The sequence below is a fragment of the Muscardinus avellanarius genome (genome assembly GCF_963383645.1).
Source record: "Muscardinus avellanarius genome assembly, chromosome: 10".
In the NCBI taxonomy this organism is placed as follows: domain Eukaryota; kingdom Metazoa; phylum Chordata; class Mammalia; order Rodentia; family Gliridae; genus Muscardinus; species Muscardinus avellanarius.
In genome coordinates this window covers 61,397,229-61,413,274 of record NC_137796.1, presented here as the reverse complement: position 1 = coordinate 61,413,274, position 16,046 = coordinate 61,397,229, and the positions used below count along the sequence as shown (strand labels likewise).

General features: G+C 48.6%; 1 protein-coding gene across 1 annotated transcript in view; it reads right to left on the bottom strand.

Moving 5' to 3' along the window:
* Positions 1-10,887: 10,887 nt before the first annotated feature.
* RCN3 (reticulocalbin 3) overlaps positions 10,888-16,046 on the bottom strand; it is a gene marked incomplete at its 5' end in the record, with an annotated part of 9,359 nt that continues 4,200 nt past the window's right edge. Inside the window, 5 exon segments of the mRNA XM_080702773.1 lie at positions 10,888-11,062; positions 12,080-12,279; positions 12,907-12,967; positions 14,542-14,769; positions 14,772-14,810. Coding sequence (XP_080558899.1) covers positions 10,955-11,062; positions 12,080-12,279; positions 12,907-12,967; positions 14,542-14,769; positions 14,772-14,810 — 636 coding nt within the window. The 3' untranslated portion in view covers positions 10,888-10,954.

Sequence of the window (16,046 nt, the reverse complement as noted above, 5' to 3'; positions counted from 1 at the left end):
GGAAAGTCTCACTGCTTGCTGGGGTTGTCCTTGAACCTGTCTTCTGTCTCAGCCTCCCAAGTACTGGGATTACAAGTGTGCACTGCCACACTCACCTGCCCGATTTTATCTGGAAGCAGGATCCTGCTAAGTTGCAGAGGTCTCAACCTGCAGTCCTCCCTGTCTCAGGCTGTGTGTGTGTGTGTGTGTGTGTGTGTGTGTGTGTGAGAGAGAGAGAGAGAGAGAGAGAGAGAGAGAGAGAGAGAGAGAGAGAGAGAATACCCAGAGGCATCTTACCTCTGAGCTAAATCCCCTAGCCCAATTCTCTTTTTTTCTTTTTTTTTTTTTTCCTGGTACTGAGGATGGTAACAAGGGGGCAGGCATTCTACCTCTGAGTGACACCTCTAACCCTATTTTTTTTTTTTAAACAGGGTCTCACTGAGTTGCAAAGGGCCTCCCTAAGTAGTAGCTGTCCTCTAATCGCAATCCTTCTGTCTCAGCCTCCCAAATGCCGGGATTATAAGCATGTGTTACCATGCCCGGCTCCAACATTCTTTCCTCCTTTCTTTCTTTCTCTCGTTCTTTCTTCCTTCCTTCCTTCCATCCTTCCTTCCTTCCTTCTTTCTTTGTGGTACTACGGATGGAACCCAAGGATATTTTACCTCTGAGCTACACCCTTACACCCCTTCCCTATTTTTTAGTCTTATTTTCTTTTCTTTTTTTTTTTTTTTTTGCGGGTCTGGGGATGGAACCCAAAGGCATTTGACCTCTGAGCTACACCACCTGCCCAATTTTTTATTCTTTATTTTGAAACAGGGTCTCACTGAGTTGCAGAGGGCCTCACTAAGTAGCTGAGGCTGTCTGCGTTCCCGAATGCTGGGATTACAAGCGTGTGCCACCACCCTTTGTCTTTTATTTTTGAAACACGGTCTCACTGAGTTGCGAAGAGCCTCGCTAAATAGCTGAGGCTGTCCGCGGGAGATCCTCCAGTCTCCATCTCCGAAATGCTGGGATTACAAGCATGCGCTACCACGCCCAGCTTCCAATTTTATTTCCTTATTTGGAAACAGGGTCTCACTAAGTTGTGGAAGGCCTCAGTAACTGTTGAGGCTGGCTTTGAACCTGCAATCTTCCTGTCTCAGCCTCCCAAGTACTAGGCTCAAGATATTTGTATCAAAAAGAAAAACAGCGCTTGTAATCCCAGCATTCGGGAGTCTGAGACCTGGAGGATCACGGTTCGCGGACAGCCTCAGCTACTTAGTGAGGCCCTCTGCAACTCAGTGAGACCCGGTTTCAAAATAAAGAATAAAAAATAGGGCAGGGGGTGTAGCTCAGAGGTCAAATGCCCCTGGGTTCCATCCCCAGACCCGCAAAAAAAAAAAAAAAAAAAAAAGAAAAACAGAAAAACAGGTGGGATTGTAGCTCAGGTAGAATGCCCTTGGGTTCAATCCCCAGTACCACAAAAAAACAAATAAAAACCAGTCCTGCCTGGGTAGAAAACAAGAATATATACTCAAGCCAGGCATGGTGACACACACTTGTAATCCCAGCATGTGGGAGGCTGAGACAGGAAGATCCCTGTTCTCCAACAGCCTCAGCTACTTAATGAGGCCCTTTGCAACTCAGTGAGACCCTGTTTCAAAATAAAGAATAAAAAATAGGGCAGGGGGTGTAGCTCGGAGGTCGAATGCGCTTGGGTTCCATCCCCAGACCACCCCCCCACAAAAAAAAACTAGTGAGGCCCTGTCTCAAAAAGCTGGGCATGGTGGCGCACGCTTGTAATCCCCGCACTTGGGAGGCAGAAACAGGAGGATCGCGCAGGTTTTAAGCCAGCAACGCTGGCTTAAGAGACCCTGTTTCCAAATAAAAATATATAAAAATAGGTCTGGGGGGTGTACTCATTTCGAGTCACCCCTCCATGCCAGTGTGGAATGGAGCTGTTTCTGTTCTCTGTATTTCCATCTTTTAATAAACTTCTTTAAATCTTCAAAAAAATAAATAAAAATAGGTCTGGGAGTGTAGCCAGGGTTCCATACCCAGTACCACCAAAACAAAACAAGACAAAATAAAACAAAACAAAAAAAAAGCAAAAAAAAAAAAAAACCCACAACCCAAACAAACAAAAAAATAGGCTTCTGTCTGTTTTTTTGTTTGTTTGTTTTTGCTTTTGTTTTTGGTGGTACTGGGGTTCCTGGAAGCCCTTCTACTTCCGGGATACACTCCCACGGGTTACACTCCCAGACCTATTTTTTAACCTTTTAATTTGGAAACAGGGTCTCTTAAGCCAGCGCGGCTGGCTTCGAACCAGCGCGATCCTCCTGTCTCTGCCTCACAAGCGCGGGGATTACAAGCGTGCGCCACCATGCCCGGCTTATTCTTTATTTTTAAACAAGTTCTCACAAAGTTGCATAGGACCTAAGTTATTGAGGCGGGGTGTGAACCTATGATCCTCCTTCTTAGCCTCCCAAATACTGGGATTATGTGTGTGGCTTATTTTTTTTAATTTTTGGTGCTGGAGATGGATTCCAAGGACATTCTACCTCTGAGCCACACCCCCCAGCCTGATTTTTTATTCTTTATTTAATTAGTTTATTTATTTTGTGGGTCTGGGGATGGAACCCAGGGGCATTAGACCTCCGAGTTACACCACCTGCCCTATTTTTTATTCTTTATTTTTGAAACAGGGTTTCACTAAGTTGTGGAGGGCCTCACTAAGTAGCTGAGGCTGTCCGCGAACCGCGATCCTCCAGTCTGTCTCCTGAATGCTGGGATTACAAGCATGAGCCACCATGCCCAGCTTTATTCATTCTTCCTTCCTTCCTTTCTTTTTTCTTTCTTTCTTTTTTTTTAACAGGATCTCACTGAGTTGCATAGGACCTCACTAAGTAGCTGAGGCTGTCTGTGAACTGTGATCCTCTGGTCTCAGTCTCCCAAATGCTGGGATTACACGCATTTGCTACCACACCTGGTTTATTTTTTATTTGGAGTAGCATATCTCTCCCTTTCCTTCTTTTTTTTGCGGGGGGGGGGTCTGGGGATGGAACCCAGGGGCATTTGACCTCCGAGCTACACCCCCTGCCCTACTTTTTATTCTTTATTTTGAAACCAGGTATCACTGAGTTGCGGAGGGCCTCACTAAGTAGCTGAGGCTGTCCGCGAACCGCGATCCTCCAGGTCTCAGCCTCCTGAATGCTGGGATTACAAGCGTGCGCCGCCACACCCAGCTGTGTGTGTGTGTGTGTGTGTGTGTGTGTGTGTTATTGAGTATTGAACCTAGAGGGATCTTACCTCTAAGCTATACCCCTAACCCTATTTTTAATTTTTATTTTGAAACAGGATCTGTCTTGGTTGATGACAGTCTCACTACTTTCTGAGGCTGTCCTTGAACCTCCAATTCTCCTATCTCAGCCTCACAAGTACTGGGATTACAGACATGTGCTAGTACACCCAGCTTTTTTTTTTAAATTTGGAATCAGGGTCTCACTAAGTTGTGGAACACCTCGCTAAAATTGCTGAGACTGGCCTTGAACCTGCGATCCTCCTGCTTCAGCCTCCTATGTATTGGGATTACAAGTATGTGCCACTATGCCCAATTTAAGGTCTCATAAATTGCAGAAGGCCTCACTAAACTACTGAAACTGGCTTCAAACTTGAGATCCTCCTGTTTCAGTCTCCCAGGTACTGGGATTATAGGTGTGTGCCACCACGCCCAACAGCCTTAGCAATTTAGCAAGACTCTCAGCAATTTAGAGAGATACTGTTTCAAAATAAAAAGTAAAAAAGGCTGGAGGTTTAGCTCACAAGTAGAATGCCCCTGGGTTCAATGCCCAGTAAACATTATATATATATATATATATATATATATATATATATATATATATATATATATATATATATATTATATATATATATTTTTTTGGCGGGTCTGGGGATGGAATTTAGAGGCATTTGACCTCCAAGCTACACCCCCCTGCCCAATTTTTTATTCTTTATTTTGAAACAGGGTCTCACTGAGTTGCAGAGGGCCTCACTAAGTACCTGAGGCTGTCCGTGAACCGCGATCCTCCAGTCTCAGCCTCCCAAACACTGGGATTACAAGTGTGCGCCACCACGCCCAGCTAAACATAAAATATATTAAAAACAAATGTCTGCAAATGTAGCTCAGTGGTACTGCTTTCCTAGCATGTGCAAGGCCCTATGTTTGGGAGATACCCAGAAACACACACACACACACACACACACACACACACACACACACGTGTGTGTGTGTGTGTATGTATGTATGTATGTATATATATATGTATATATATGTATGTATGTATATATATATATATATATATATATATATATATATATATAGTATACATATATATATTCAAGCCGGGCTTGGTGGCACAGGTTTGTAATTCCAGTACTTGGCTGAGACAGGAAGATTGCAAATTCGCAGCCTGCCTTAGGTACTTAATGAGACCTTCCAGAACTTAGTGAGACTCTGTCCCAAAATAAATAATAAAATAGAGCTGAGTGTGTAACTTGGAGGTAGAATGCCCCTGGGTTCAATCCCCAGTACCCCGAAAAAATGAAACAGTATTGGCCCTTTGTGCTTGGTAGACCGGTTCTCCACCTTCAGCCACTAGGGGGCAGAATGTTATCATACTTAAAAGCCAGGAGCCAGCCCCACTTTGATTCAAATTCTAGAACTCCCATAGATAACAAGGAGAAATTCTAGATAAAATAAAAATTACCTAAAAAAATAGAAAAGTGAGCCAAAGTGAGCAGAAACTGGAGGTGGCATGACACACGGAAAAAGGAAAGGCAGGGGTGAGTTTCTCATTGGTGCGGCTTTGAACCTGGGGTAGTTTCCAAATCCTCAGCCCTGGCTGGAAGACCTCACTGATACTAACCAGGAGACAGGGATAACTCATGTTGGTTGTTTTTTTGGGGGGAGGAGGTGGCACTAGGGATTGAACCCAGGGACATTCTGCCTCTTGAAGTACACCCCATATCTTTTTATTTTTTGTTTTGAAGCAGGGTCCCACTAGGTTGCTAAGAGTTTTGCTAAATTCTGGGTCTGGTCTCAAACCTCTGATCCTCCTTTCTCAGACTCCCAAGTACTGAGATCACAAGCATGAGCCACTGAGACCCACCAAGAGTGTGCTTCCATGTGATAATTATATATGTATTTGTTATCTATCTATCTATCTATTTTGCTGGGAATTGAACCCAGGGACATTTTTGCCTCCAGGATACATTCCAGCGCTTTATGTGTGTGTGTGTGTGTGTGTGTGTGTGTGTGTGTGTGTGTGTGTGTTGCTGGAGATAGAACCCAGAGGCTGGGTATGGAATCCCCAGCCCTATTATTTTAGTTTATTTATTTATATATTTATTTTTGCTTACTGGGGATGGAACCCAGAGGCATTCTAACTCCAAGCTACACTCCCTGCCCTGTTTTTTTTTAATTTATTCTTTATTTTGAAACAGGGTCACTAAGTTGCAGAGGGCCTCACTAAGTATCTGAGGCTGTCCACAAACTGTGATCCTCTGGTCTCAGCCTCCCGAATGCTGGGATCACAAGCTTGTGCCACCACACCTGGCTTATTCTTTATTTTCTCCCTGAGTTGCAAAGGGCCTCACTAAATAGCTGAGGCTGTCCACAAACCCTGATCCTCCTGTCTCAGCCTCCCATGCCTCAGGGGCACTCTAACTCTAAGCTACACTCCTGCCCTGATTTTTAATTTTTATGTGTGTGTGTGTGTGTGTGTGTGTGTGTGTGTGTGTGTGTGTGTGTGTGTTTTGCTGGGGATCGAACCCAGGGGCATTCTACCTCCGAGCTACACCCCCAGCCCAATTTTTTATTCTTTGTTGTGAAACAGGGTCTCACTGAGTTGCAAAGGGCCTAAGTAGCTGAGGTTGTTCACAAACCAAGAAGATCCTCCTTTTTCAGCCTCCCAAATGCTCGGATGACAAGTGTGCACCACCATGCCCGGCTAATTCTTTTTATTTTATTTTATTCTTTTTTTTTGTGTGTGTGGTACCAGGAGCTTTTTACCTCTGGGCTATACTCCCAGACCTATTTTTTACTTTATTTAGAAACAGGTTCTCACTAAGTTGCTGAGAGCCTAAGTAGCTGAGGCTGGTTTCGATCCTGTGCCATCCTCCTTTCTCAGCCTCCCAAGCGCTGGAGCCTTAGACGTCCGTATTGTCAATCTCTGTCACATTCAGCGATTGTTTCTGTTCCTTTTCTAACTGCCCAGGGGGCTCAGAGCCCCAACAATCCCTTCCTTTCACTACCTTCTCTTTTTTTGTTTGGTTGTTTTTTGTTTGGTGGTACTAGGGGTGGAACCCAGAGGCTTTCTACCTCCGGGCTATACTCCTAGACCTTTTTTATATTTTATTTGGAAACAGGGTCTCACTAAGTTGCTGAGAGCCTCACTAAGTAGCTGAGGCTGGCTTCGAACCCGTGCTATCCTCCTGTCTCAGCCTCCCAAGCGCGGGGATTACAAGCGTGCGCCACCACGCCCGGCTCACTACCTTCTCTTTGAGGAGTAGATGCAAAGGACTGAAACTGTGGGAGGAAGGCAGGAGGCACATCAATAAAGAGGGAATCAACAAGCTGGAAAAAAGATAAGAAAAAATCATAAGGGCAGCTGGGTGCGGTGCTACAACCTATAATTCCGGAAGTTGGGAGGCTGAGACAGGAGGATCATAGGTTGAAAACCAGCCCCAGCAATTTAGTGAGGCTGTCAGCAACTTAGCGAGACCTGTTTCCAAATTTAAAAAAATAAAAAATAGCTGACATGGTGGCGATTGCTTCTAATCCCAGTACTTCTAATCCCTGTTTCAAAATAAAGATCAGTTTCAAAGCCAGCCTGACTCACCTATTTAGTGCGGCCATCTGCAATTTAGTGAGATCTTGTTTCAAAATAAAGAATTAGGTGCCGGGCGTGGTAGCACATGCTTGTAATCCCTGCATTTGGGAGGTGAAGACAGGAGGATCACACAGGTTTGAAGCCAGCTGCACTGGCTTAAGAGACCGTGTTTCCAAATAAAACAGTATAAAATAGGTCTGGGAGCGTAGCCCGGAGGTAGAAGGGCTTCCAGGAACCCCAGTACCACCAAAAAGAAAACAAAAAATAAAGAGCCCAAAACGGGCCTGGTGGTGCATTCTTGTAATCCCAGTACTTGGGACGATGAGACAGGAGGATTGCGCAGTTTCGAAGCCAGCCTCAGCTACTTAGTGAGGCTCTCAGCAACTCAGTGAGACCCTGTTTCAAAATAAAGAATAAGACATAGGAAGCCGGGCGTGGTGGCGCATGCTTGTAATCCCAGTATTCAGGAGGCTGAGAATGGAGGATCACAGTTCGCGGACAGCCTCAGCTACTTAGTGAGGTCCCTCTGCAACTCAGTGAGACCCTGTTTCAAAATAAAGGATAAAAAATTGGGCAGGTGGTGTAGCTCAGAGGTCAAATGCCTCTGGGTTCCATTCCCAGAACCGCCCCCCCAAAAAAAAATTAAAAAAAAATAGGGCTTGAGGTGCAGCTCTTAGGTAGAAAGGTAGAATACCTCTGGGTTCAATCCTCAATACCACACACACACACACACACAAAATAAGTCTAAGGCCGCCGGGTATGGTGATGAACGCCTGTAATCCAAGTACTTAGGAGGCTGACACAGGCGGATCACAGGTTCAAGGCCAGACTCAGCTACTTACTTAGTGAAGCCCTCTGTAACTCAGTGAGACCCATTTCAAAATAAAAAATAAGCCGGGCGTGGTGGCGCAGGCTTGTAATCCCCGTGCTTGGGAGGCGGAGACAGGAGGATCGCGCAGGTTCGAAGCCAGCCATGCGCACTGGCTTAGGAGACCCTGTTTCCAAATAAAAATATAAAATAGGTCTGGGAGTGTAGCCCGGAGGTAGAAGGGCTTCCAGGAACCCCAGTACCAAAAAAAAAAAAAAAAAAAAGTAAAATAAAGAATAAAAAATAGGGCAGAGGTGTAGCTCGGAGGCTGAATGCCCCTGGGTTCCATCCCCAGACCTGCAAAAAAATAAAACAAAAAACAAAAAAGTGCCGGTCCTGAAGAAGGGAGGTGGTGTTTGAGCCTGAAGGAGGAGGTGGAGATCAAGGAAGGGTGCCACCTCTCTCTGTAGAATGGGACCCCCCCACCTCAGGGGCTGCAGCTTCACAGACCGTAGATGTCTTCTTCATGGTGTTCCTGGTATGGCTGGCCCATTGTGGCCTTTGTGGGTGGAATGACATTGTTGACAAAGAGAAACGAAGGCATCCTCAGCTCGTAGATTAATTCGTTTTTGTTTTTTTTTTTGTTTTGTTTTGTTTTGTTTCCGGTCTGAGGATGGAACCCAGGGGCATTCGACCTCCAACTCCCTGCCCTATTTTTTTTCTTTATTTTTGAAACCAGGTCTCACTGAGCTGCAGAGGGCCTCACTAAGTAGCTGAGGCTGTCTGCGAAGCGCGATCCTCCGGTCTCAGCCTCCCGAATGCTGGGATCACAAGCGTGCGCCACCATGCCCGGCTATGAATTCGCGGCTGCTGCTTCTTCTCTTTCTCTTTCTCTTCTTCTTCCTCTTCTTCTTGTTCTCCTTCTCCTTCTTCTTTGTGGTACTGGGGTTCCTGAAAAACCCTTCTCCAGTCTACACTCCAAGAGCTATTTTATATTTTTTTATTTGGAAACAGGGTCTCTTAAGCCAGCAAGGCTGGCTTCAAACCTGCGTGATCCTCCTGTCTCCACCTCCCAAGCGTGGGCGTGGTGGCACACACTTGTAATCCCCATGCTTGGAAACAGGGTCTCACTAAGTTGCTGAGAGCCGCACTAATAGCTGAGGCTGGCTTTGAACCCCCAGGATCCTCCCGTCTCCGCCTCCCAAGCACAGGGATTGCAAGCGTGCGCCACCACGCCCGGCTTCAATTGGCTTCTTGATTAAGAAGTAGAACTGAAGCCGGGCTCAAGCTTGTCATCACAGCATTTGGGAGGCTGAGACGGGGGGATCATGCTTCGCAGACAGCCTCATCTACTACTTAGTGAGGCCCTTTGCAACTCAGTGAGACCCTGATTCAAAATAAAGAATAAAAAATAGGGCTGGGGGTATAGTTCAGAGATAGAATGGCCCTGGGTTTCATCCCCAGTACTGTGCAAAAAATAAATAAATAAAAAAAATTGAGCCCAAGAGCATTCTACCTCTGAGATACACCCCCAGCCCTATTTTATTTGGAAACAAGGTCTCACTAGGTTGGTGCCAGTCTCACTCCTTGCTGAGGCTGTCCTCAAACCTGTGATCCTCCTATCTCAGCCTCCCAAATATTTGTATTACAAGCATGTGCTACCACACCTGGCGCTGAGCTAATTGTGACCATTTTCTTGCCTGTAAGACCCTCCTAGCCTTCTCCTCCTGCCTGGATTTGGTAGAAAGGAGTCCTTATTCTAGGCCAAGTTTGTGTAGGGCTCTCATCTGGTCAGGTGCCTCCAGCAGATCCCATGTCACAGGCAGGAAATCCTATCCACGCCCTTTGGGTTTTGTTCCCCTCTCTGGGTCTCTGTCATTGTCCCGCCAAGCAGAGACCACCCTGACCTGCCCTCAAGGCTCTCCCAGTCTGCCCTGGGTGTCCCCTCCACCTCCTCTCCTGCCTGCTCCTGTTCCTCATCCCTCCTCAGCCGCACCGGCTACTTGCTGATGCTCACACACTCCAGGCTCACTCCTGCCTCAGGGCCTTTGCACAGGCAGGCCCCTCTGCCTAGAATGCTCTTCCTTTACACCTGCCCATGGCTCCCTCCCTCTCTCTGTTTACCACAGAGGCATTTCCTAGCCACACTTGCAATACCCTTCACCCTGCTATCTTTCTCTCGGCGAACAATATTTACAGTTGATGTGTCTGTTTCCCCACAGAAATGAAGCCCTGAGAGGGTGGGGCTTCCTGTCTGGCTTGTAAACTGTCCAGGATGTCAGTTTTATTTTTCATCTCCAGAAACACCCTACAACCCCACCAACACCCAGCACCCCTCCCTCCCATCCCTCTGCACCCTGGTCCCCACATGCTCCTGTCCCAGTCACAGCCCCCAGGGCTCCATCTCCCCCCTCAGAGAGACAGACAAACAGCCAGGGCCCCGGTGCTAGATTTTATTGCCTCCGGGTAGTGCTGAGGCCAAAGAGGCCCAGGCCGGTTTCTCAGTCTGTGGTGGCTGAGGCTCAGATTGGGAGCTGGGGCCGGTAGTGGAGGTTCTTGGAAACTGACCTGGGCCCCGCCTGGTGGAGGATGCGGTGTCTCTGATTTGGGGCAGGGAGATTCTCTTTGTACATGTGTTACTGGGGATTGAACCCAAGGGCATTCTGCCTCTGAGTTATACCCCCAGCCGTGTGTGTGTGTGTGTGTGTGTGTGTGTGTGGTAATGGGGGTTGAATGCAGGGGCCTTCTACCTCTGGGTACACTCCCACACCTATTTTATACTTTATTTGGAAACAGGGTCTCACTTAGTTGCTGAGAGCCTCACTAAGTAGCTGAGGCTGGCTTCAAACCTGCGCGATCCTCCTGTCTCAGCCTCCCAAGCGCTGGGATTACAAGCGTGCGCCACCACGCCTGGCTACCCCCTGCCCTTTTTATTTTATGTTTTTGAAACAGCGTCTCCCTAGATTGGTGAGAGTCTCCCTATATGTGGAGGCTGGCTTCCAAACCGCAATCCTCCTCTCTTAGCCCCCCAAGTACTGGGATTGCAGGTATGTGCCACCACACTGGGCTCGGGCTGGGAGATTCTGCTGGTGGGAAATGGGTGTCATCCTCCGGGGCTCTCAGAGCCCCTGGGCACAGTGAGGAGGGCGGCCGGGTATCTCAGGGAGAAAAGTTGCCGCAGATGGGTCACGGGGAGCCCGGGGCAGGTGGATATGGGGCGCTGTGTCCGCTTCCTGCAGCACTGGACAGGGGTCAGCCCATAGGCCACAGGCTGATGAGGGCGCGGGCGCGCGGGACCTCAAAGCTCGTCGTGATGCCGCGTCAGGTCCTCGCCGTAGTTGGTGGCCTGGCTGCCCACAAACATGTTCCAGTTGCTCAGGATCTCGGCTTTGCTCAGACGCCCGTCCTGCAGCAGGGCCAGAGGTCAGCAGGAAACACCGCAGGCTGGGACCCCGCCTGCGCGGAAGCGGGGCTCCCTCCCCGGCCGGCGGCCCTTCCCCATCTCTCTCCCGCTGTTTTTTAATCTTCTAGTTTGGGTTCTCAGGATTGAACCGAGGGGTAGTTTACTACTGAGCCCCTTTTATTTTATTTTTTGGGTACTGGGGATTAAACCCACAGGCCTCTACATCTAAGCTACATCCCCAGGCCTTTTTATTTATTTATTTATTTATTTATTTATTTATTTATTTGCGGTACTGGGGATAGAACCCAGGAGCATTCTACCTCTGAGCTACACTCCCAGTCCTATTTTATTTTTATTTTGAAACAGGGTCTCACTGAGTTGCAAAGGGCCTCGCTAAGTAGCTGAGGCTGTCCACAAAAGCGATCCTCCTGCTCAGCCTCCCAAATGCTGGGTTTACCAGCTTGCGCCACCACACCCGGCACGGGCTTATTGTCTTTTGAGAGGAAAGGATCTTACTAAGTTACCCAGGCTGGCTTCAGACTTGGGGTCCTTCTGCCTCAGACGCTTGAGTCCCTGAGATTACAGGTGTGCACCACCATGTTCAGCTCCTTCTTTTCCTTCCTCCTCCTCAGGAGCATTCAACCTCTGAGTACATGAAGACATCCCTATCCCTTTTTTAATTTTTTTTCCTTTGCAGGTCTGGGGATGAAACCCAGGGGCATTCTACCTCCGAGCTACATTCCCAGCCCTATTTTTTATTCTTTATTTTGAAACAGGGTCTCACTGAGTTGCAAAGGGCCTCACCACGTAGCTGAGGCTGTCTGCAAACTGCGATCCTCCTGTCTCAGCCTCCCAAGTACTGGGATCACAAGCGTGCGCCACCACACCCGCTCCCTTTTTTATTTTGAAACAGGGCTTCACTATGTTGCTCAGGCTGGCCTCAAACCTGCTATCCTCCTGTCTCAGCCTCCCAAGTACTGGGACTACAGGTCCCCGCCCGGGGAGGCCCACCCATCGCACCTTGTCCGTGTCACTCTCGTGCAGCAGATGGTTGGCTTCCACCAGGGGCTGGTCCTGGGAGGGGGGCAGAACCCAGTAGCCGACCTCGCTGCCATCCAGCCGCCCGTCCTTGTTCAGGTCCCGGAAGTCTCGGAACTGCTGGCGTTCAGTCTGCACCCAGGCCGGCTCCTCCTCCCCTGGCTCCTCTGAGTACAGATCCGCTGGGCCAGGAGAGAGGAGACAGATCCAATGTGGGGCAGCCTGGGGGCCAAGCCTGGCTCTGACGCTTCCTGGCCCTGACCCGGGGCTCCTCGCTTTACTTTTGTGTGTGGGTGTGGTTCTGGGGATTGAACCCAGGGGTGTTCTGCTTCTGAGTTACATCACATTTTCTCGACTAAATTCTTTGTCCCCTAGGGGAAGAGACAGTGGCAGGGACAAGAAGAAATTTGGGGATAGTGGAGCCTCCGAATATCCCAGGTAACGAGAGACATGTTGTTTGCTGTGGGAACAAGTCTCCTGAGCCCCACTCCAATAAAAAAACAGCCTCCGAGCCCTGATTTTGTGGAAACTTCAGCCCTTCCCTAGAAGGGGCCCTGTCGAGGACACTTTTGTATCCCCAACGCATGCAGTAGGCACCTAATAAATGTTTACTGGGCTTGGCACACAGTGGGTGATCAATAAATGTGTTTTGTGTTTGGCATACCATAGGTGCTCAATAAATGTTGGGGGATGCATGAACTCAGGCAATGCTCTTGTCTCCACTTTGGAGGGTCATTGCCATCTTACGGACAATATTTATATCCGTTGCCCGTGCCTGAGAAGGGGGGCTGGGACAGGGTTCCACTCACCAATGTATTCTTCCACCTGGACATAGCCATCTTTGTTCTTGTCCAGGTCCTCCAGGGTTTCCTGGAGAGAAAAAGACATTGGGGCGGGGGCTCAGTGCACCCAGCTCCTGAGGGTGTCTAGTTCCTTTGGGGAAACAGGCTCTCAGGTGTCCATGGGGTCGGACATTGGAGCAGTCTCAAAGCAGGGGGTGGGGAGAGGATGTGTGAAATTTGGAAACTTTCTGGGGTGTCATGATAATGCAAGCACTACCTGCACTGAGTGGGGGAGAGCCACGGGGACCCAGAGTCTCAGGGTTCACGGTTTGTGCCACATGCGGAGAGCTGACTTGTCCCTAAAACCTTACTCATGCCCCTCACTAGCAAGAGAAGACACCTCTTTTCTCCCCCCTAGTGGTCCTGGGGATTGAATCCAAGGGCATTCTACACTCTAAGCTACACCCACAGGGTCTTGCTAAGTTGCTGAGGCTACCCTCAAACCTACAATCCTGTCTCAGTCTCCCAATTACTAGGATTAGAGGCATGTATCACTGTGCCCAGCTCCTGTTACCTATTTGAGAAATATATAAGCCGGGTGTGGTGGTTCACATTTGTAATCTCAGTAGTTGGGAGGCTGAGACAGGAGGATCACAGGTTCACAGCCAGCCTCAGCTACTTAGTGAGAACCAGTTTACAAAAAAAAAAAAAAAGTCAGGCGTGGTGACGCACGCTTGTAATCCCCGCGCTTGGGAGGCAGAGTCGCGCAGGTTCGAAGCCAGCCTCGCTGTTTCCAAATAAAAATATAAAAATAATAGGTCTGGGAGTGTAGCCCTAAGGTAGAAAGGCTTCCAGGAACCCCAGTACCACACACACACAAAAAAAAAATAGTGCAGGGTTGTGGCTCAAAGGTAGAATGTCCCTGAGTTCCATCCCCAATACAAAAAAAAAAAAAAAAAAGTTGAGCATGGTGGAGCACACTTTTTTTTACAGGTCTGGGGATGGAACCCAGGGGCATTTGACCTCCAAGCTACATTCCCTGCCCAATTTTTTTTTTATTCTTTATTTTGAAACAGGGTCTCAGGTTGGGGGGGGGGGCTTAGCAAGTAGTGAGACTTTCATCAACCTAGTGAGACCCTGTTTCCAAATAAAAATAAAATAGGGCTGAGGGTGTAGCTCAGAAGTAGAATGCCCCTGGGTTTCATCCCCAGTACTGCTGCAAAAAAAAAAAAAAAAAAAAAAAAAAAAATAGGGCTGGAGGTAGAATGCCCCTGAGTTCATCAGGTTTTGGCAAAATGTATAAAGATGGAACCAGCTAGAGTGGCCTCAGAATGGGCACTCTATGTGGGCCTGGGGTTTTTCTGGGGTTCAGTCAGGGTTAGGGTTCCCTGAGGCTCTTCTGGAGACACGATCATCAGAGGGCAGAGTGGGGACCTGGACCCTGTATGTGAGCACTGAGAGGTCTGACAGGAGAGATTAGATACCGAGGGTCAGACATGGGTCAGGTCACCCTCCCGGACCTGTGTGACCTGGATTCTTTGGCAAGATGCAGGAGGATCCAGTGGCCACGCCCCGGGTAAGCGCTGAAGGCTGGGATGGGAAGCCTGGGTCCCCAGGAGGCGTGTGGGAGGCAGGGTCAGGGAGCCTGCGACCCTCACTCACAGCGATCACGATGTCCCGCATGTGAGGGAACTCCTCGGGATGCAGGAAGGCAGTCAGCTCCTCCCGCGTGGCCATCGAGTCCCCGTCCTGGTCAGCCACCCGGAAACGCCGCTCGTCCCGAGCCAGCATCTTCTTATAGGTCTCTGCGTCCTCCACGTCATGAAATTCTTCCCCTGGGGAAAGACGGACCTTACTGAGCTGTGCCTCAGTGGAGGTAACACCAGTGGCTTAGGAAAGACATAGGGATGCAACTCGGGGCAAGAGGATGTCTACAGAACTTGTGAGAATTCACATGTATCAGCTGGCATGGTGTCACACAGCTGCGATCTCAGTACTTAGGAGACTGAGACAGGATAGTCTCAAGTTTGAGGGCAGCTTCAGCAATTTAGCAAGTCCCTGTTTCAAAATAAAAATAAGCCAGGCGTGGTGGCGCACGCTTGTAATCCCAGCACTTGGGAGGCTGAGACAGGAGGATCGCACAGGTTCTAAGCCAGCCTCAGCTACTTAGTGAGGCTCTCGGCAACTTAGTGAGACCCTGTTTCCAAATAAAATATAAAATAGGTCTGGGAGTATAGCCCGGAGGTAGAAAGCCTCTGGGTTCCACCCCCAGTACCACCAAAAAAATAAAAAATAAAAATAAAAATAAAAAATAGGGCTGGTGGTGTAGCTCGGAAGTAGAATGCCCCTAGGTTCGATCCCGGGTACCGCACCAAAAAAAGAAAAAGAGCTGGGAAGCTGTGTCTGGTGGGACATGTTTGTAATTTGAGTACTTGGGAGGCTGAGACAAGGAGGAGGCAGGTTCAAGGACAGCCTCAACTACTTAGTGAGGCCCTCTGCAACTCAGTGAGACCCTGTTTCAAAAAAAGAATAAAAGCCAGGCGTGGTGGCGCACACTTGTAATCCCAGCGCTTGGGAGGCTGAGACAGGAGAATCGCACAGGTTCGAAGCCAGCCTCGCCTGGTTTAAGAGACCCTGTTTCTAAATAAAATATAAAATAGGTCTGGGAGTGTAGCCTGGAGGTAGAAGTTCCCTGGGTTCCATCCCCAGTACCACCAAAAAAATAAAATAAAAGAATAGAAAATAGGGCTGGGGTGTAACTCGGAGATAGAATGCTCTTGGGTTCAATCCCTAGTACCACACACACAAAAGAAGAAAGAAGAAAGAAAGGAAGAAAGAAAGAAAGAAAGGAAGAAGAAAGAAAGAAAGAAAGAAAGAAAGAAAGAAAGAAGAAAGAAGAAAGAAGAAAGAAAAGAAGAAAGATCTAGAGAGTGGGCAGGGCTGCGCAGGAGCTGGGACTGTCTCCTGGGGACTCCGAGGAGCAGAGCAGCTGAGGGGCAGAGTCAGCTCTGTGTGGGAAGAGCCCTCTGCAGAGGAAGGCTGGGGAGAGGGACCAGAAGGGGGCCAATGAGGGCTCAGGGGGAAGGAGATTCTGGGGCTGGGCCACTGGGGCAGAGAGGAGAATACAGAGTCGGGAGTTGGAGCTGGGTTTGCACACTTGTAATCCC